This window comes from Dermacentor variabilis, chromosome 2 (genome assembly GCF_050947875.1).
Source record: "Dermacentor variabilis isolate Ectoservices chromosome 2, ASM5094787v1, whole genome shotgun sequence".
Lineage (NCBI taxonomy): Eukaryota > Metazoa > Arthropoda > Arachnida > Ixodida > Ixodidae > Dermacentor > Dermacentor variabilis.
The window spans coordinates 62209428-62230362 of NC_134569.1; the positions used below are offsets into that span (position 1 = coordinate 62209428).

Below are 20935 nucleotides of genomic sequence, written 5' to 3' on the forward strand. Positions count from 1 at the left end.
GGCGTGCCTATATCTCGTCGAAGCGTCGTCGCTCTATGGAATGCGGAGTGTATGATTCGCGTGTGGTCTCCATAGAGTACGCGATAGAAGAGGGCGTCGAGAGAGCTCGTGGGAACAGCGAAGCGGGGACATGAGAAGGGACTTCCTGTTATTTTGGGTTAGAGAGTTTTAGCCGCACTACAGCTTCTACTGTACCATCGCGAACGTCTCGCCACCTGCCAGCTTTCCGTGGGTTAATCGGTTGAACTGTGTCGGGTGCACGCGCTGCTCGGCTTCGCTAATACGCGTAAAGATGGTGAGGGGCCCGAAGACGTATACCTGTACACAATTTTCTAAACTGTCTGTTGATGATTTAGAGATAGACATATAGATTTAGCTAGAACATTGTGTGTAGAAGTTGGAAGCACGTGCCTCCTGATATACCCCGTTTCACTTGTATGCGTAGGACGCTATGAGGGGATTGACGTAGAAAAATGCAAAAGAATCGAAAGGTAGATGATATGATTTCACAATTAAGCCCGAGATTGCAAAATAGACAATGAATCAAATTATGCTTCGACCGTGTGCACACTCAGTACAAAGGATGATATTATATTTGAATACACAGTACGTGACTATATGTAATTAAAAAAAGAATCAGCACATTTAGAAATTCAAACAAGACAGAGATGCAGGGGAAGACGGAAACTTGAATTGCTCAACAATGGATGGTCGAACAATGGGCGTGTCTCTGGGGCCAGCGCTTCGACAGGGAGACTTCGACAAGCCATCACGACAGGCCCTCTTTCTCAAAAGACGCGTCGCTTGTCCGACCACTGTTGATCAGTATGCATATAAAATGCGTTCCTTTAATTAAATGCGCTGCTATCCCCGTACTCTGCCTCACCAGATCCGTGCAGTGCAGGCAGACATATGGATCGCGCCAGCCGAACAGGAACGAAAACGAGCTGCGTATTTCGGTCATCGTTCGCCGCTAATCCTCGGCCCCGGTTGAGTGTAAGGATGACCGGAGGATTAGCAGCAAACAATGGAAGCGCTGTTTTTTTTTTTCCTGAATGGCTGACATGGCCCGTAGACTTTGCTGCACTGAGCTGGCAGACGGCCCCACTTGCAACGGACCTCTAGCTGTGCCCTCGAGCAGTTCTGTGTGAATGGAGTTCTCGAAGAAGTATGTAGAATGAAACGGGATTCGCCAGCATGTAGCGTTCCGTCGTTGTAAGGACGGCCAAGGGCGGAGGTAGTCCCTTTATCGTGCCCGAAGAGTATTCGAAGGCGAATCGCCTGATGTGTGTTAGTATCTTGCAAGGCAGTTTATCGTAGTCAGTTGCAATACCGAAATTGGAGGCGCCGTAAAGGACATGATGTAGCATGTATACATATGATAGTGGCCAGGTGGACGACTCCTCCTCTACACTGCGTCATATATCTGGCCAAGTTCCCGTCAACTCACATTTTGTATCTGCGGCCAAGAAGAGAGAGATGTTCGCTCGTAAGGCGACTAACTATGAAATGTCGAAATGAGTACATCAACTTCACAGCGTGCAGATGATGAAAGTCGGTACAAGAAAGTGAGCACTCAATACAAATAAAATGTTACCGCTTACATAAAGAAAAAATTTCTAAAAGCTGAGGAGCAGAGGCTGGTCATTATGTTAATGTTCTGCGAGAGGCAGTGGACCTTTTCCCCTGTTTCTTTTTATCTATTTTCTCGAGTCGCATATCGCTATAACGTGCACTTACAGTTTTCGCGCATATACTCCACTTAACTGTGACATGTTCATGACGAAACAAAACTATACCAAAACTCTCCCCCCCTCTCTCTCTCTCTCTCTCTCTCTCTCTCTCTCTATATATATATATATATATATATATATATATATATATATATATATATATATATATATATATGTGTGTGTGTGTGTGTGTGTGTGTGTGTGTGTGTGTGTGTGTGTGTGTGTGTGTGTGTGTGTGTGCCCGGCATCACAGCACGGGCGATGTCGCATTTCCGACGCCACACAAATGATGTGCGTACATACATTGTGGAAACCGACTTATACCGCACATACGTATATCACGTGTTCCCAGAGCGTCAGCGCGGTGTACGAAAAAAAAGAATACACTCGCGATTCGACAGCTTCTAGATATATTTACAGTCAGCATATGTGTTTGCCGCCCTCGGCGCTGTCATGCACGCTGTTCTTGTGTCGAAGCGCCTCGTATCTCTACCGAAATTAAACGGGTGCAGAAAGCAACCGACGCCACCGCTCGGCGGTCAGCTATGGGCCACCGTAAAGCAGCAACGAGACGATAAAAGATGAGGGAGCGGCTTGCCTCTTATGATGGCTGAGCGAGCGATAATTTATTGGCGAAGACAACACAAAAACAAAACGCAGTTTTGTCTATTTGGCCTTATACTGTGGAGTGGATTAGTAGCGTTGATGAAGGTAGGCGAATGTAGGAGCTTAAGGTTGCGCCGATCGCCCTCTCGATATATATCTATATATCCAGTCATGGCACGCGCGCGCGCGCACACACACACACACACACACACACACACACACACACACACACACACACACACACACACACGCGCGCGCGCACGCACATATGCATTCAAGCACAAAAGTAACTGGAACGCCAATGCGGTTCTCCTCAAAGTTCAAGTGTCATTCTGAGCGTTCGTTCCAAGTGAATCCATCGAGTGATATATATATATATGCATATATATATATATATATATATGTATATATATATATATATATATATATATATATATATATATATATATATATATATATATATATATGAGAGAGAGAGAGCACAAAAGAACAAACATGATCTTCGTGGACATGGAAACACGTTCTTTTTTACTGTCGAACTTTTCGAGAGTGACATGTAACAAGACGTTAGCAGCCTTTTTTAAACATTTCTAAAATGTTAATGCACATGCGCAAAGCTACTCGGCAGTAAACTGATGTGGTTATACATTGAAGACGCACACACTGCAAGCATGTAGCTTGCGCGAGGTAACAATGCGCACGACGTCCACCTTTAATCACCATGAGAGCCCCAATGTGTGCGAAGCGCAATTGTGATATGATTTAGGCATGATACGAATTACGCGTTGCAACAACATTATGCGCACATGACAGAAAAGACAAGAGAACGAAGCTATAGAACGGGGAACAATACGAAAATAGGTACAATGCGTTGTGTAAAAAAAAAAAAATCTGAAAAGCACTGAATGAGATGCAATAATATCGCGTTAAGTAGTGGAGGGCAGACATGTGCATGTGAATACGCCTGTGTGTTTGTACGCCTATATATATATATATATATATATATAATGAAGTACAGGTCTGAGTGCTCCCTCATCGTAAATTTAATTACCCTGAAATTACGACGACGCCCTAGAACCTGCGCGAAGGATCATCCTACGATCTTTATTTACTTGCAGTGCATATAGCCTGCGGCACCTTGCAATAAGGTTCTGTAACTCTGACGCGCAACAGAAACTGCGGGGATCAACCTCCAGCCCCCCCCCCCCCCCCTATACATCTCGCACTCACTTTCAACATAGACGCTCGTTGATAGCGTCTACTCGGCCGCGTCGAGAGGGGTCGCCTCGACCGCTACGAGCAGGCCGTACGGTGCGGAATTCAGGAACCAAAGAGGCCGAGCGTGTACGTAAACAAGAGGGATGCCACCAGTCTTACTCGGATAAGGCGAAAGTCGACGGCAACAAGTGGGGATCAGCGCTTAGGCAATCGCCGCCGTTGATACCACGCGAAGCAAGCAAGCAGCAGCAGAAGCGCGCCTGCGCTCGTTCGAACAATACGGGGTCCCACTATTCCCTCTCCCACGCCGCTCTCTCCGCAAACAGCGACATGCGCGGCACAAGCTCGCTCGGCGCGTTAAAGAACAACGGAAGCTTTTTCCTTTTCTTTTTTCCCTGTTGCCATGGGTTGCGAAGGCTGTTTTCGAGAATTTCCTGGGTATACTTGATTGTGACGCGAAATACATTTCGTGAAAATGGACAGAAAGAAAAGAAGACAGTGAAGCGCGAAACGAAAGGCTCGGGAACCGCGACGATGCAACTTAAGCGGAATCGAACTTAAGCTCGGCTCGGACGGCGCGTACAATTCTGTAGCAGAAGTTTCGAAGCGAATGCGCGCTTCACGTTGAACGGACACTAAATGGAAGCACCAACTCAGTTTACGCTGATAAGGTAAGAGATTCATTACTGGAAGAGAGAACGCAGGCACTCAGCACCTCTGTATACATACGTAAGTGTGACGTCATGGCTTTTAAAGTGTCTTTTTGTATTCAGGACGTTATGGCGCAGTATGCATTCTTGGAACGTGCTAAGTTCAGACCTTGGCTCCTTTAGAATAGAGTGCATCCCATTTTTACCAATAGATAAACTAGCTAGTTTCGAACAGACGATCCTGGAAATCCATTGGTGTGACGGCTTGCCGCCGCGGGAACACGTCTGCGTCTTTTCTCCGCCGGTTTTCTCTACGGCAATTAAGAGTGGCATTTCTCGTATCGTGGAAGGGTAAGGTAAGAACACAGCTCAAATGCTTTTTCTCTTCAGTCTCTTCAGCAGAGGCTACAAGTCGTTTGCCCACATATACTATATGGCTTCCGTAAAGATGTAGTTGCTTCAGAGTCGCATAAATTGAGTGGGACAGCGCTATACTGCACTCCACAAGAGCTGTACAAAAGGGCCTGTAGTGACAGATCTGTCCCTCGTAGAGTGGCTTTGAAAGTTGTGACTAAGAATGTGGTATCTTTTGTTACCCTTACCCGTACTTTGAGGAGAGGGGAACAGGGAGATAATTTCATTACGGGTTGGCCTGTGAGCGTTATGAGGAGTTCTCTGTGATTCGGTATCACGCGCGCCTTTCATGCAAAGCACGTGCTCCACATCTTCCGGCACCTCCAGCAGCGCTCGCAGCATCGCGGTCGGTTCGCGTCACCGTCGTGGGTCGCCGTAATGTCGCGTGAAAGCGATGCCATGAATGACAAATTAGACGCAAGGAGCTTGCTACGAAGAGGGCTGAATACGATGAATACGCGCGTAATTTATGGTGTCCCAGCTAACGTTAGCCAACCTATTCAACGAAAAAAAGACAAGAGAGATTTACGAAACGCGGTGCAAGATACAAATTTAAAGCCTTGGGTGTTCGTTCGTCAGACCTCTGACGACCGAACAACGTAAGATTCGTATTAAGTGTAGGCATTATAGATAAATATACATGCGTTTGTCTTTTCTACGTGCTTGTGGCTTCAGACGTTCTTGTTCTGTTCCATTTCACGCTTTACCTTTCCAAGTTTCCAAGAAATCATTTAGTTCTTAAACATAGCCGGCAAGGCTGAAGTTCTGCTCGCATCCGCAATCTTTGCGAGTTGCATTTATAACGCACCCTGCGTGTGTTAACGCGATAGCGTTAAGGGCTCCGTGTCGCAGAAAATCCGGTGTTGGCGCCGGCGGAGTTGCCGTGAGCGAAAATTTCGGTATTTATTTAGGTATATGTATATGCCACGCGTTGCTATGTGACATGCTGTATGTGCGGGCTATATTGCCACACCGTTCTGGCGCTAAAGCTGCTCATACCTTGTCTTGCATTCTTGACAAAGTTATATGCCTCGGAATTTTGAGAATGACAGCCCACAAACAAAAGTCATAGAACAAAACAGCCACAACGCATTACTTTTATGTTAAATATCAGACTTAAATGTTAAACGTGTGAAACAATAACAGAAACCTGAAAATGATACATTTTTTATGGCGCGGCTGTGCGCCACCTCTTGGATCGGGCCACGCAAGAGGCCGCGTTTAAAGCTCGCCTTCGTGCTCACCTTCGTGCATATATAGCGTTCGGCGTCAGCTTTTCCCGGCAAATATTACGGTTTCATAAGCTGCCATTACCGGGAAGCGTGAGAAGCAGTCAGGCATCTTTGAATGCTACTCGAGGCGAAGCTTGAGCGTCCTCCAATTTTTTTTTTCTTCTTCTCGAGGTTATCAATTTGCGTGGTTGTAACACCGTTTGGAGCCAGAAAGACGATTTTTAGACCAATCCGTGCATCGTATTGGCTATAGTTCCCGTGCTTGAAGAACCGCCATATTTGCAGCTGCCGTGTACACCATACACCAGTTCCCTTCAGTAATTTTTTTTTTTTAGGAAACTTTATCACCTGCGTAGTGCTAGGCATAATCTAATGTCGCGGTGTGGGGGCGCGCGTGCCTTTAATTGCTATATAATTTATATTACTTCCCCTCTGGCAGCCAGATGTACAAACGTACGTGCTTTCGTTGGGCGCATATCACCGGCTCTATCGACATCGGCGCACGAGCGAGCCGCACACCCGAGTCTAATCAGGTAACGCCAAAATAAACCTATAGACACCCCTCGAGCGGTCAGTAAACCTTTCTCTCGCGCGAGATACGCGCTACAATGAATATTAAACAGGCGTCGAAGAAGAAAAAAAAAGACAGAGAAGAGGGAGACCCTCTCGATCCTCGCGACGCAAAACGCTGCGCCAGCTGATCTGCCGCAGCAATCTATCTGATGAGCGGCGCGTTTCTCGCGGAGGGCAGCAGCCGATAGCCGACGTGCCATGCCTGGGACAATTAAAGCAGGGTGCGCCCGCCACACTAGGCAACCACTCAGCCCGAGAGGAGGAGGAGGCGAGGGCCACGGGGAAGGAGGGTGGGTGAATTGGGGGAGGGGTGGATGAACTCGCGTAGGCGGCTGGACAGGTGAGGGCCGTCGAGTAGCGCACGACGATAATTGGCGACTCCCTGCGGCGTCTGATAAGCGCAGTGGAAGTCCGAGCTGATGAATTTTACTTAAAAGGGGCAGCGTAAGGAACACTACCAAAGGGACAGCAAGGGCAGTAAGGGCAGTAAAGACACACACACACACGCGCGCGCGCGCGCACGCACACACGCACACAAGAGAAAAAGCGGTCAGAACTATACAGAAAAAGAACCACGAGCGCTTACTCACAACTGGTTATCATCAGGCGAGGGCACTGCAATCTGCCCTCGTTTCCACGCATGCGCAAAGCAACAATACAACCACGCAATATCAGTTAAGAAGCGAGGCAAGCGCTCGTCACACACGCGTTTTGAAGAAAGCGAAGAAAGAATCGAAAATATATCCGTGTGGGAGTTCGACAGCGAGCAGCTCTTAACACTGCAGTTATGACGCGCTGCTCATTACGTCGACACGTCCTGCGTTGACAACCCATCGCAAGTCCCCCCAAAATTAAATTAGGTTGTTTTACGTTCCAAAATCATGATCTGTTTATGGAGCACTCAGTATAGTAATAGTTCTGCGGAAAACTGCAAGGTGGAGAGAAGTAATTGATAAAGGTAAAACGAGACATCTATCTAATCGTAGCCATTGCTACAAAGGAAACCCATATGGGATCCTCGAAAGAAAAGCCTCGAAGTTGAAGAAAAAATTCGTCCTGGTCCCAGACTCGAACCCGGGTCCACCGCCTTTCCGGGTCAGCCGCTCTACCATCTGAGCTAAGCAGGCTGCAAGCAGACGGTCGGCAGGCGAAGTCGAACTCATCAACAACTCGAAGCAGAGGCAAGAGTTTGACTCATTAGTTCTGCGGAAACCCGCAAGGTCAAGAGAAATAATTAATGAAGGGAAAATGGGACATCCACCCAATCGTGGCAATTGCTGCAAAGTAGTTTACTTTCCACCTTGAACCACATCCTATGGCAATGTTCTCCATTGCACCACTCGCTTTCAACGGGCAAGAAGACTGGGAAGAAGCCGTCAAGAGCGACGGCCTTTAAGTCCAGCTTCGGGCTGTCCAGAGGGCCTGCGACAGGGCATAAGATCACGGTCTTCCGCCCCCGGCGCGGGTGCGGCCCGCTACTACAACAACGTAGTCTCTTAGGACCAAATAATGTTTCTTGTCTCTCTGTCTGTCTGTCTGTCTTTGTAGCAATTGCTACGAGTGGGTGGATGTCTCATTCTTCCTTTATTAAACGTATAGCGACGGGCTCCGCATTAACTTCGACCGCCTTCTATAGTGCACTCAATGCACGGCACGCGAGTGTTGTTGTTGTTGTTTTTTTTTCGTTTTTTTTTCCTTTCCGCCCCCGGTAGCAATGCAGCTGCTGCGGCGGGGATCGAGCTCCACAGCACTAAGCCGGTTACTGTGCTAACGCATACTATCACAAGATTCTGCGAGCACGCGGAATTTTCTAAGGAGAGCGCTTCACTGCAGCACTACTCTTTCATCGGCAACTTCGGCTACACAGCACAGCTTCTTTTGCTTCCCCTGCACTTTTTCACGCTGTGAATTCCTTTAACTTCAATGCTCAACTTCGATACACTTATTATGTACACACACACACACACACATATATATATATATATATATATATATATATATATATATATATATATATATATATATATATATATATATATATATATATATATACACACACACAATACTATCGACGCTACGCTGGGTTTGTAGAATGCTACATATTATTTGCTGACATGCAAAGAAATACACGCTATGTCACAATTGACGATGCGATGTGCTACGTTTATTTTTTTTTTATTAATTGAACGCTGCGAGCATTATGGAAGGAGGTTACTCAAAGTATGATGTCACGACTCCGTCACGTGCTTTCCAATACTTGACGCTTCGCATAACCAATATACACCAAATTGTGGATCAAAGCTTTCTAGGGTGAGTCATTGCGTATGTTAGAATGATGCGTGATAAGGCCCAGGTAATAGGTAAGTATAACTATACACCCTCGATTAGACATTATTACATCGATGCTTTGTAACGTCAAGGAGAGGAGGGGCTCGAGTTTCAAGGTCGCGTTCTCCTTCTTCTTTCGCCCTTGTTTCACTTTTTGTAGCTTCTGTTAAGGGCAGAAATAGCGCGTTTGTTGCTCTCGAAGTGTGACTGTGTGGTGTATAGCTCACTCAGCTTGACCTCCTGAGCGCCAAATTGCCAGTGCAGGGATAGAATAAGTTTATTCTCCGAATATGATTTCGTCCTTTGTGAAGTGCATGAAAATACCAAAGAAACATGGCACACTAACATGGGCGAAATTCTGCTGCAATATTGTAATTACGAATATGTTAACCTCAGACGTTCTCACAAGACCAGGCATGTTCGCTTTTTCACACATTTCACACATTTAACAGACGGCTGTCTTTCTTCAACCTCAATAAAGTTTAATATCCGCGAGAAAGTATGAGCAATTCGATAAGTGTTTTCTTACCTGAAATTTCTAAAGAGCGCGAGGTGGAGCTAGAATGTGCGAAAAGCCGCCAAAGTGAAGTTATTGCGCTGTTACACACGTGACAACACTTGACTACGGTGTGTCCGACGTTGTCCGCATACGCAAATAAAAGCATCATGACAGTTTTGACAGCAGTTTACTTCAACAGTGTTCTTACTCAAACCATATGCTATCGTATAAAAACTATTAAATTTTCAATCATCACTAGTCAAGTTTAATTGCCGCACTCGAGACGTCAGCTGAAATATCCTTTACAGACTCCGTTCGAATTAGGTCTCCATAAAATTTGACGCTTAGAACGACGGAGAGTTGTTCGATCAATGCGCGGACGTCACAGTTGTGTCTAGCGGTGCTTCGTGTACAGTATTGTGGCGGGAACCCCTTGACGTCTAAGCCAGAACAATATACGACCCGACAAGTACTGCGAGCTCTCGAGAAATTGCTGTGCTCGCGGAAAAAAGAAGGAAAGAAAGGTTGCGAGACATGGCGCGCATATTTTTTCATTATTATTTTTTATCTCTCGGTAACGAGCGCGGATAGCGAAGAGCACTAGAAAGTATCGACCGTTGCGATGTGATCCAAGGCATAAGCACTATAGCTGCCCAACCTCTACGGTTATTGTTTATCTTTTCGTGTTTGATGACGCAATCTGAACGAAAGCTGATGGAATATATCGGTGGTTCTCTGAGTTAAGCGTTGCGCGTGTAGAGGCCGACATGCGGAGTGATACGATTTGGGTTTCTTTCTTTCTTTGTCTCGTCTTCGCTATTCGAAGTAAAATACACCGGGAGTTAATGGCGCTTGAGTTGCAGCTGTTACTAGCGCAGAGTTAACGCTCAAAATTCTGTAGGACTCGTGCGGGCATTATTTGCACGTGCAGTGACTCGGTGGCTGGAGCATGCGTAAGAAAGTCGGCGTGTTAGTCGTGTCATACTCTCATATAAACTCGTACAAAATGTCTACGCGCAAAAGAAGAGTCACAACACAAAAGTTCGGACAATGTACGAAGTTAGCTGCACATTTTCAAAAGGCTCTATAATGAGCGTGCATCTTGCGTGTAGAAGCCCCTCGCAACATTCTTTTCCCCCAAATGCAGTAGCACTTATAACTGTAAACAGTGTACTGATTAGCCTCGTGTTCGCAAGATTTGCGCGCGGCTTCCGCGTGATTCCTGTGAGATCGTTTCGAGAACTCGCGAGAAAGGAGCGATGCATCCCGATCGATACTAAATGCTATGCATACCGCAGTTCACTGTTGTTTCTCTGCGCGTGTGCTACGTTATATATGCATTTTCTTCGTCTGTACACCTGCTCATCATGAAGCGCATCGCGGCCGCACGTACTTGTTCGGAACCAATGATGTTTGGAAGCCAACATACGTGTACGTGTCGGGAATCAGCTCTCCGGCGCAACATGACGTCGTGTTTCGTCTGCGTATGTTCCGGTATGTGTGAATCTTTATGTGAACTTTGTTTGCTCCCTTATCTAACTCCGCCCCGGGCGCGCCGAACCTGCGCAGTCGCTTCTTATTTTACAATATCTTATTTTTATTCTATGAACTATTATGCGAAAACGAGCAGCCGTCACCATACTAGGTTGACTAAATCTTTTTCTCATATTTTGGCTTCAATAATATACTAAATGGTAACGCATTTAGTATGCGTATACGTATACTACATTTAGTATGCGTACACGGGCCTCAATGAGGAACTCATTGAGGCCCGTATACGATATTCTTTTGAGGCGTGTACATAATACAACGTATACACGTTCTTTTGCTTTATTTATTTGTTTATTTATTTATTTTTGAGAAGCCGCTGATGAGCCAGGCTGAAAGCAGATGAAATGTGTCTTGTCTTAATTTGCAATCGTAGGCGCATAACAGCTTCAAGGTCCTTCTTGAGAAACGCTTTAAACGTGCCTCACGACACGCAACTTCAGCAGCGGGACGTTCTCGTACGCCACGGCTACGTCCCGGATCTGAGCTGCACCCCACTAAAGCGCGTGTAGCATTCCTGGGGGATACGGAGCTCCAGTGAGACTCTGTACAGTCCGAGCTCATTTCGCAGCTGTACGTGTAAGTGTGCGTGCGCTTTGTTTGCGCTTCCTTTCTTTCATTCCTCGTGATCTAGACCTACCTACATAGAGTAACGTTCCGAGCTTGTCTCTTGGCTAACCTCTCCAGATACCGGCGAACTTACTCACTTTCTCTTTGTCTCAATGTTGCCAATGCAAAGAAGCATTGCATCTAGCACAGACAGATCGCTTTTCAGTTCCGCGCGGCGCGTTCGTTCACAGGTGGCCAGACTGAGATCGATAAACACGGTCAAGGATTCGCTCATCGAACTGCTGCCGGTGGCGGCACACATGTTTCGGGGTAACACAAGACGGAGCACTGCATGCGCGCATCACCCGAGGGAGCTCAGTTTTCAAACAGTGGCGGCGGCGAAATTGACAATGGATGCAGTCAGGAGCCGGCACAACACTACGCTATATATACTCTGATATGCACGCTGCACCTTTTCTTCTTCTCGTGTTCGCTTAATCCGAGTCCACGGCGGCGTCAACGATAGCGCTATACGAACAGATTGGTATGCGATGCAAAACTCATAGCAACACTCCACGTGGACTAAGAGAGAGAGAGAGAGAGAGAGAGAGAGAGAGAGAACGAAATATTTATCTGTCGTGGCGCACTTTGGCCGCATCACCGTTCTTTGCATACGCATAGAGTAACAGGCGATCATGAAGACAACGGAAACGCCGGCTAGCTGACAAAAGCGCAGTGCCGTGGATGTAACAATGTCCTCGACGTAGAGATTTAGGCGACTTGCTTGACGTTGATGACGTAAGAGCAACGCAAAGCGCCGAAGTGCGGGAACAAATAGGAGTGCGGCTGGCGGAAATAACTAACGACGGAAGCGTCGTGTCTCCACTTTTGTCTGGATGTCTATCCTCTAAAGTCATAGTCTCATATAGTCTTACCTCACTTATAGGTGCTTTGCGCTGAGTTTACGTCCCGAGCAATGTTTTCGTAAAGCAAACTTCGCAGCTGAAGGAAAAAATCGACCTATAGTCGACGAAGGTCGAATCCGGCACTGGCGCTTTTCGGAAACTGCCGCTACACATATGCTGGTTAACTATGCGTTAATTTAATTATGGGGTTTTACGTGCCAAAACCACTTTCTGAGTATGAGGCACGCCATAGTGGGGGACTCCGGAAATTTCGACCACTTGGGGTTCTTTGACGTGCCCCTAAATCTAAGTACACGGGTGTTTTCGCATTTCGCCCCCATCGAAATGCGGCCGCCGTGGCCTGGACTCGATCCCGCGACCTCTTGTTTATCAGCCCAACACCAATTAACTATGCGTCCTGAAGGTGGCTGCGCCAAGGCATGATTACTTAAATTAAATGAATGATTTCCGGGTAAGAGAGAGATAGAGAAAGAGAGAGAGGTTTGCCTGGCATGCTGCTCTAGATGGGTATGATGGAAAATGAAATGATATACACAGTGCCCGACATAGATACACAACTTACACAAATCACACCACAACACTCAACAAACTACAGTATCTCATTGAGACGTGTGTGTCTGTGGAAGTTTGAAATTATATTTCGTTACGCGAGATGCATAGGCAGCGTTAATTCGGCGTAAGCTAATTAATGTATCATTATACCGGAATTCACTCACCACTATTTCATCAGCAGGATCCCAGATGAACCTTGAGATGTCGTTATTCAATTTAACATACACCAGTGCAAGTCTTGCGCGTTACTATACACGTTTAAGTCCAAGTACTACTCCCTGTAAATTGCTACGAGTGACACAAAATTGCTGATTTTCGCGGTGCCCAGCTGCGTGCAAGGACATAAATTGGCAATTATTGGGCTTGTTGTTTAGGATTATGCGTAAAGGCGAAATTGTCGAAATGCTCAGAATCTTGACACTAAATTGCAGATAAGTTATACTCAGAAGAAATAAATAAAGAAATAAAGAAAGAAACAATATAAAAATAAACGAGCACTTATGGTTTTTGTTTATTGACATTATAGCTAAGCACATGTGGCACTAACGAGTGGTGTCAGTTACTCCTTATTGCAGGAGATAAATAAGCGAGGAAGTGCAGCATAAAAAATAATTGAGAAGCATCATGCACATAAATGACACAAAGTTATTCCTTTGGATTTCCCCCGACCCCAGGTGAAACAGAAGTGATGTAAAGTACGAAAAAAGAACAAGAAAGAAGAAGAAGCAAAGCAGCAGTAGATTTGCCTGATCAAAAATGTATAGCCTGATTTGTATACTTATTATAATCATAACTCTTGCAACCACAGCAGTATAAAACTAATACAATAAACATGCGGCGAAAATTCGTGACGTGGACAACAAGCAACTTTTTTTTTTGTATAGCTATGCACACGGCCGTGACTTTTCTGCGTCGCTCACAAACCGTTCCCAGCACAGTTTATGTGTCACTGATTTGTTTCCGTAACACCGTATCACGAGCGACGCCGAAGGCGAAATAAAGTACGCTACCGTTTTGAACAAACAAAAAAAAAGGAAAGACAAGAAAAAAAATATCAGAAGGCAGCTAGCGTCTTGCGGAAACACAGCCACAACGAACGGGCCACGAGTGGCGAAAAAAGTAAAAGCAATGTACAAATGAGACAAAAATTGGAAGTGCTATGGCCCGCAACGCTCGTTAAATGTCGGCATTGTTTTCCTTTACGCATTTGCTTGTCTGGTCTTTGTTGTTGTCCCGATCGCGGGTCGTCGGCACGCGTTATAGGATATTGGCCAATAATACGCCGGTCGTCAAAACATTCACGCTTTCCGCGCACGTTTCGCAGAGCGAAGTGTTATGGCTACGCTCTTCGAGGAAATCCCGCGTGAATGCAGCTTTCCTGAGCAGTCGCAGGGGTATACGTATACACGCAGTATATAGTTTATAGGCGAGAACGCGTGATGAACTGATAATTGTAGCTGAAGCGAAAACGATCTTGTATACGTAGTGTTGAACCGTGCTATACTTTTCGGCCGAGCGCTGGCGTATAATTGTGCACACGCTGGTTGCGACCGAGAATTCGTCTATAACGTACACACGTGCGCGAGTTCTTGCGCGCCGATAGCGCCGTTCATCACGTGCAGCACGTGCCAGCTGGTACACACGTATTCCAACAATGTAAAGTTACACCGCTTCATGGACCCCATTATCGCGTACGCGGCTTGTAGAAAGGCAACTCGTTACCCGCCGCGGTTGCTTAGGATATATGGCGTTGGGCTACTAAGCACGAGGTCGTGGGATCGAATCCCGGCCACGGCGACCGCATTTCGATGGGGGCGAAAACACCCGTGTACTTAGATTTAGGTACGCGTTGAAGAAACCGAGGTGGTCCAAATTTCCCGAGTCCCCCACTATACGGCGTGCCTCATAATCAGAGAGTGTTTTTGGCACGTAAAACCCATAATTTTTTTGTATACGCAACTTGCGACCGTCGGCAAATCTTTCACTTTTACGGCATTTTTTTCCCTTGTGTACGTCAATCGCGTCTAATAAGAAAGAGCGCGCTAAATAGTATAGCGACGGGCGTCCAAGCACATAAGTTTGGACAGCGGTATGCACAGGTAACTATAGACATGTGGTAACGCGCTCTATACCACAAATCGATGGACGAGAGGAAACTTGCTCGGCGGAAATCTACGCCTCGTTTTCGTACGTGTTAGCGCGCTTCTTTGAGAAATATTCTTGCACGTAGCCAAAGTGCGCGATGCATGCTTGCCAGGCATTGCAGAGTTCTTGGCCGATTGCCGTCTATATATTGCGCACACGGAAGCCGTAATAAGCACTGATACTGTACATACCAATTGGTGCGTGCGTCACTTGAGTGCGGCCAAATGCGCGAATCGATAGCTGAAGCCGTCAACGTTTAATTTTGCAGTTCAACGGACAACTTTCTTAAAAATTATTATCCTGACAAAATTTGATCGCTAGTTCCTCTATTTGACAGCGCACCGCCGGCCAGCCGTTCTCCGCGAGATGTGCTGCCGCATCAACATGCGAGCAGGACGATGCCGAAATCACGCACGTCGAAAGGAGTTGGAGAGGAGGGTGGGAAAGGAGGGACGACCCGTGTGTTAACCCCTGTAGACTTCTACTGGTACGGAGCACAATGGCCCCCGGAATTCCTCCGCCGGCGAGATATTTGGAGGCAAAATGGAAGGAAGCACAAGATGCCATATAGTGCAACAGGGCCCAAAAAGACGGGTTAGGGGGGCGGGGGGGATGGAGTCCCCGCGGGTACAAGAAGGGAGGCCATTCTCCCCTGAAAGAGCCGAAACCTGACGTTTACGGCCATATCCGTCTCGGGGAGCAGTATTTTATCTCTCCCGTTAGTCAAGGCAGAAATTGCCTCTGTTTCAAAGGTATCGCTACTACACCGCGGCAGCGTCTTTCTCGAGGGAGTGCTTTGACCTTCCGCGAGATTCGGTCACGAGAGGTTAGCGCGCTCATAGCGTCGTTATTGTTCTCGCTTTTATTTCGCTATTCTTTATTTGCTACCAACGACAAGGCGCAGAGGAGATCAAGAACCGGCGAACCGCCAGCGACGGCGAGGGTGTTTTTAGGTAATCGCACTATCTGTATGCAGGGCGACGAGGGCATTGTTCTTTTTATTCTTTTTGTTGGTCAGCCGCTGATGGCGCGAGCGTAATTTTTAGAAATGCTGCGTCCAACACTCCGTCGTGGAATGCAACGTCGTTCGACGCACGCACATGGCTCGTGGTACTGCGACAGAGCCGACGAGCATTTCTCTCGAGACGAAACTTTCACAGCTCTCGGAACAATCCCACGTTCGCCGATCGAGGCGTTACCAAAATAAGTACTGCCTTCTTGTTTTCTTATTAGAAGCAAATGCTAATGGTGTGTTCTCCGCGAACTATAGTCATTTCCTGATACGCGCATTTCATTCACTTCAGCCCTTGCCGTCATTTGAACGGGCCTCATTGGTGAAGGTGCCGGCGCATCGCGGTGATTCCAGCAGTTGCGCCGGACTCTCGTTCGTACTTCGCGAGCGCCGCGCAATGACATTCGATCGAACACGACGCTCGTGTGAGGCAGTGCAGTCGCGGGAAAGATACGAGTGGAGAATGGCGAGGAAGGCACAGCTAGGGGGAAAAACAAACGCAGTCCCGTCAAAAGACAGAAGCGAAGGAACTGATTATTCCAAACAGGCCGTTAGACCGAACAACTGCCCTCGTTTCCGAGAGTGAAATAATTGCGTGACGGACCATCGAGCCGGTACGTTCTACAGGCGGTCAACTTTTCGGGGAGAAGGAGCGCCGCCCGACGCGAGGCCGCAATTGTAACAACGCGCACTAAACGGAGCCGAACAAGAGAGGACAGGGCGTGCGTGTGCGGCGGTGGTACTCACGTTGCCGTGCGCAGGAGCAAGGCGAGGAAGAGCACGGCCCAGGCAGCGGCGAACCAGCGCACCGCGTAATCCATGGGTCTCTCGGCGGGGCTAACTGCAACGGCGCTGCCCGCTCCGCGCGGAGGCCGGCGGCATGGCTAGTGCTCGTTCGGCGCGCCGCCGCTCTCCGCTACCGCAGCCGCGGGGACACCCTCTCTCGCGGCCTCCGCCGACGCCGCAGATGCTGCTGCTGCTGGACCCTCTGCTCCTGCTGCTGCTGCTGCCGCTGCCGGAGGGCGGAGTCGCCAGGCGCCTCCTCTCTTCTACGCTGCTGCTGCTGCTGCTCCCGTGGCGGAGGAGAGCCCCGAACGGGGGGGCGATCTCCCTCCTTCTTCTTCTACCTTTCGGCTACGGCACCAAAGGCGCCGCCGACGGTGCGGGGACAGCTATGCGACAGGACCGCGACCGAAGAAGACCGGCCGGCCGCTGATGCTGCTCTCGAAGAGCTCGCCACGCGGCCTCGATTCCTCCGCGGTCCCTGAGGGAGAGCCGCGTAAATTTCTCGCCTGTGCGCGAGGCGGTGACTCTCGGCGCCTCTGCGTGTGACGTCCAGTGGTGCTGCTCTTCACGGGAGGGCCCGGGGGTGGTTTCGCGAAGAAAAGACCGTCGAGCGCCTGTCTCGCGTTCCTTGCCGGCTTAATGGCATCAGCTGTCGCGGTTTAGTTGGGATTTTGAGTGCACTCCGCAAAGAATTGGCTCACCGATGGTATCCTACGTTCAGCTTCACGTCTTGCTCCGAGGAACGGTCAGATGATCTGCGCAGCTTTTTTCCTGGTAGACTTGATTAGCAGGCTTGCGAAGTTTTAGCAGTGTCACGCCGTCACTCCTTGAAAACGAGTCGTGAAAAGTTCGTTCATCATAGCTCTCGAAGTGAGCTAAAGCCTAGAGCTCTTCGTCGTCGCGTAGTTTAGTCAACTGATGTAGCTTATGAAAAAGGAAGAAAGTTTCAGTTATCTACCATTTAGTTAACTGGGGTTCTGGTCTTTAAACGCACTGTGTTCTCACTCGCCGCAGGAATTTCTCATTGTTCTTATTGGAAGAACGCTGGCTATTGACTAGTGGTGTTGTTGTTCTTAGTTTTGCCTAAGTATCTCGCTGCGAATCGGACGTCTCAGCGTCCCCTTCAAGCCGTCGATACATCCGCGGACGCTCGCAGCTTCAGCACTGTTCCCAAAATAGCCGACTGACACCGAAACCTGAAAAAAAGAGAAAAATGACAGATGTCAAAGAAAGGACGACATTATATTGCTTCTACCTGATGTGCACTTCTGCTGCCGTAATGCCATCACACAAGAGCAAAATATATTAGAAATAAAGATCGCGAGTGTGCCAGTTTGGTAAAATGTCGACAGGAGGTCGTCTCGCAGAAGAGATATTGTAAAGGTGTGAAAATTACATTTAAGATCATTGCGTATTTTGTGTGTACTTTAAGAGTGCGTTACACCAACTTGTATGGGGACAAACCTTGTCTCCTTCAACCCTCATGACACATAAGTTTAGACGTTGTAACTGGTTCCACCGCAATGCCCTGGAGTTGCACAGTCATGGCTATTCGGTCAACAACTTTCGAAGCTATAGCTTCCCCGCTATCATAGGAGATTCGCCATGGTACATTAAAAGAAAAAAAGAAACTTGTGCAATCCCGAGCGATATCTGCTGGAAAGACATCCAGATGAGCTCCCTCCAAAGTGCAGTATATATAAGTTTGTTACGTGCCTTATATACCTCGGGAGAGGAGAGGAGGAGAGATCGTGACAGATCAATAAGGTTTTGACAGTTGTCGTGATAGAAAATTGGTTGTCCTTCCGGGTGCATAAGTCTATCCACCATTATGATTGCAAGGTGTCATCATTATGCGGGGTGTTGATTTTAGACTATACATATATATTTTTTTAAATCGCCATGGCAGACAGCATAATTTTAGTTCTAGAGCTCGATTTCTCGAAACGGCGAACTTTACTTGCACGAGAAATCGAGAGGCATACTTGACTAATTAGCAAAAGTCACTAATTAAGTTTTAACTAATTACTTTAGGCACTTATTACAATTTACGAATTGTACCTGGCGAGGTTGCAATGCATATCCTCTTTGAAGAAATTCTGAGAACGGCACGGGTTTAGAGCTATGCGCCATCAAACCTGCTGTAAACAAGCATTGTCGATCCACTTACTTTTAACAAAACGCCATATGATGCATTGAAGGGAACTACGAAATTTACTCAGAACCACCATGTATTTCGTCGCACAATTTCTGTAAGGCAACACACGTCAGCGAACTCACTGCAATTTCCTTCTTTCCTTCCCTCCTCTCTCTCCATGTTATCTTTGTTTTCCCCCTTTCCCATTCCCCCGGTGTAGGGTAGCCAACAGGACGCGATTCTGGTTAACCTCCCTGCCTTCTTCTTATCTCTTTCCCTCCCTCACTTTGGGAATGAATATCTCGGAACTGGTGCCATCTTGAAAATTCGTTCCATGGTGATATGCCTCCCGAACACCCCGTGTACAGCTCGAAATTTCAATATATGCCATGGATTGTACTCTGTGGATTGTACTGCGGGCAGTCGCACAAAATATGGCCAATCGATTCTTCATGGCCGCACAGGTTGCGGTGTCGGCCATCTCTATGCGGAACGCATAGGCTTTGGTAAAAGCAACCAGCTGGACGACCGACCACTATCGGAAGAAGGAATTCGACACCATGGACAGGACCTATCGTGAGAGAAGAAGGCCGTGCAAGTGCTACTGCGGATCTTGTGATCTACTGGCCTTTGTAAACGTCTCTAACTGTGTCTCTGTGTGTGATTTTTTTAAACTCTTGCCTCTCTTTCCTCTTTCTAACCCCTATCTCCCGGCCCCACTGTATGTTAGCAAACCGGAGTGTAATATCTGGTTAACCTCCCTGCCTTTAATCTCTCTATCTCTCTCTCTCGATATATGCCGTAAAGTAATTAAATGCGAAGCTAATTATATGTTTTTGCTAATAAGCCAATTATGCATTTCGATTTTTCGCACAAGAGAGAGAGACAAAAGGGAAGGAAAGACAGGGAGGTTAGCCAGTGTAAATACCGGCTGGCTACCCTATGCTAGGGAAAGGGGTAAAGGGAATAAAAGGAGAAGGAAGAGAGAAAGAAGACAAGAAAAATGCACACAGTAACGCGATGTTACGCGCAACAATAGTCAAAGGCGGTCGCACAATTCACATGTCCTTAAGAACTTCAGCAAAGCCCTTAAGGCCTTGAGTGCCGAAACCCGTCTGGACCAGTGTCCTATAGAACTTTCTCTTCTGTGAATTGGCGATTGTCCAGTTTTTCTAGAGCGGTCACGAGCACTTTTCTTTGCACATTGTAACGTGGACAGTCACAGAGGAGGTGCGCGATCGTCTCTTCGCAGCCGCAGGTGTCGGAAGCAGGGTGTTTGGACCGCACCGCTGGTACGATCTGTTGGGAACTCGGCGCTGACGCCCGTGGTTGTACCTGGGTCGCAAGCCCCAAGGGTAGCGTTGGCCTGGCGGCCTGGGGTACAACTGGAAGCATCCGAAGGTCCCGGCAAAGCATGAGTCGACTGGTAACAACGAAACAACTTGTTTATTTTAACATCGCAAAGAGTTGGTGGTCAGGTTTGACCGAAGTAGAGAGACGGGAGAGCACTTCACTCAGCAGAAGAAATCGGAGCCCTCCTTTTGGCGTCCGGGGGCAGCTGTTTTTATACTCTCGCAGTTGAGGGCAAGAAGGAACCCCTCAAAAGACGAGCACGTGAATGTACAATGGGCTAATGGTGACGCACACTGTCGTAGCGATGCCGTAGCACCATGTCGAGCACGATCTCGTAGCACCCTGTCGTGGCGCTGCCGGTCGGACACAATGACTGTAATGAGAGGATGGTCCCTGCTTTGGCATCGCCTGTTTCGGGCATAATGACTGGAACGAGATCCCTGCTTTGGCATCGCCTGTTTCGGGCACAATGACTGGAATGAGAGGATGCTCCCTAGGCGGTCGCATCGCCGCAGTCGCGCCTGGAAACACCTGGCGATGAGTGTTGCGGCGACGACGATCGGGCCAAAATGTCCGCCGCCCCGCCGCAGTCGCGCCGGCAAAACCACGTGTCGCAGGCGAAACGCAACAGACCGCCCCGCCGGGGGAAGGAGATCCCGATGGACAGGGGACTG

At 47.8% G+C, this 20935-nt stretch overlaps 1 protein-coding gene across 1 annotated transcript in view; it reads right to left on the minus strand.

Moving 5' to 3' along the window:
- Positions 1–20935, minus strand: part of LOC142571998 (protein Wnt-6-like) — a 56878-nt gene that overhangs the window by 24831 nt on the left and 11112 nt on the right. The window contains exon 2 of the mRNA XM_075680773.1: positions 16733–17967. Coding sequence (XP_075536888.1) covers positions 16733–16806 — 74 coding nt within the window. The 5' untranslated portion in view covers positions 16807–17967. The remainder of the gene's footprint in view (positions 1–16732; positions 17968–20935) is intronic.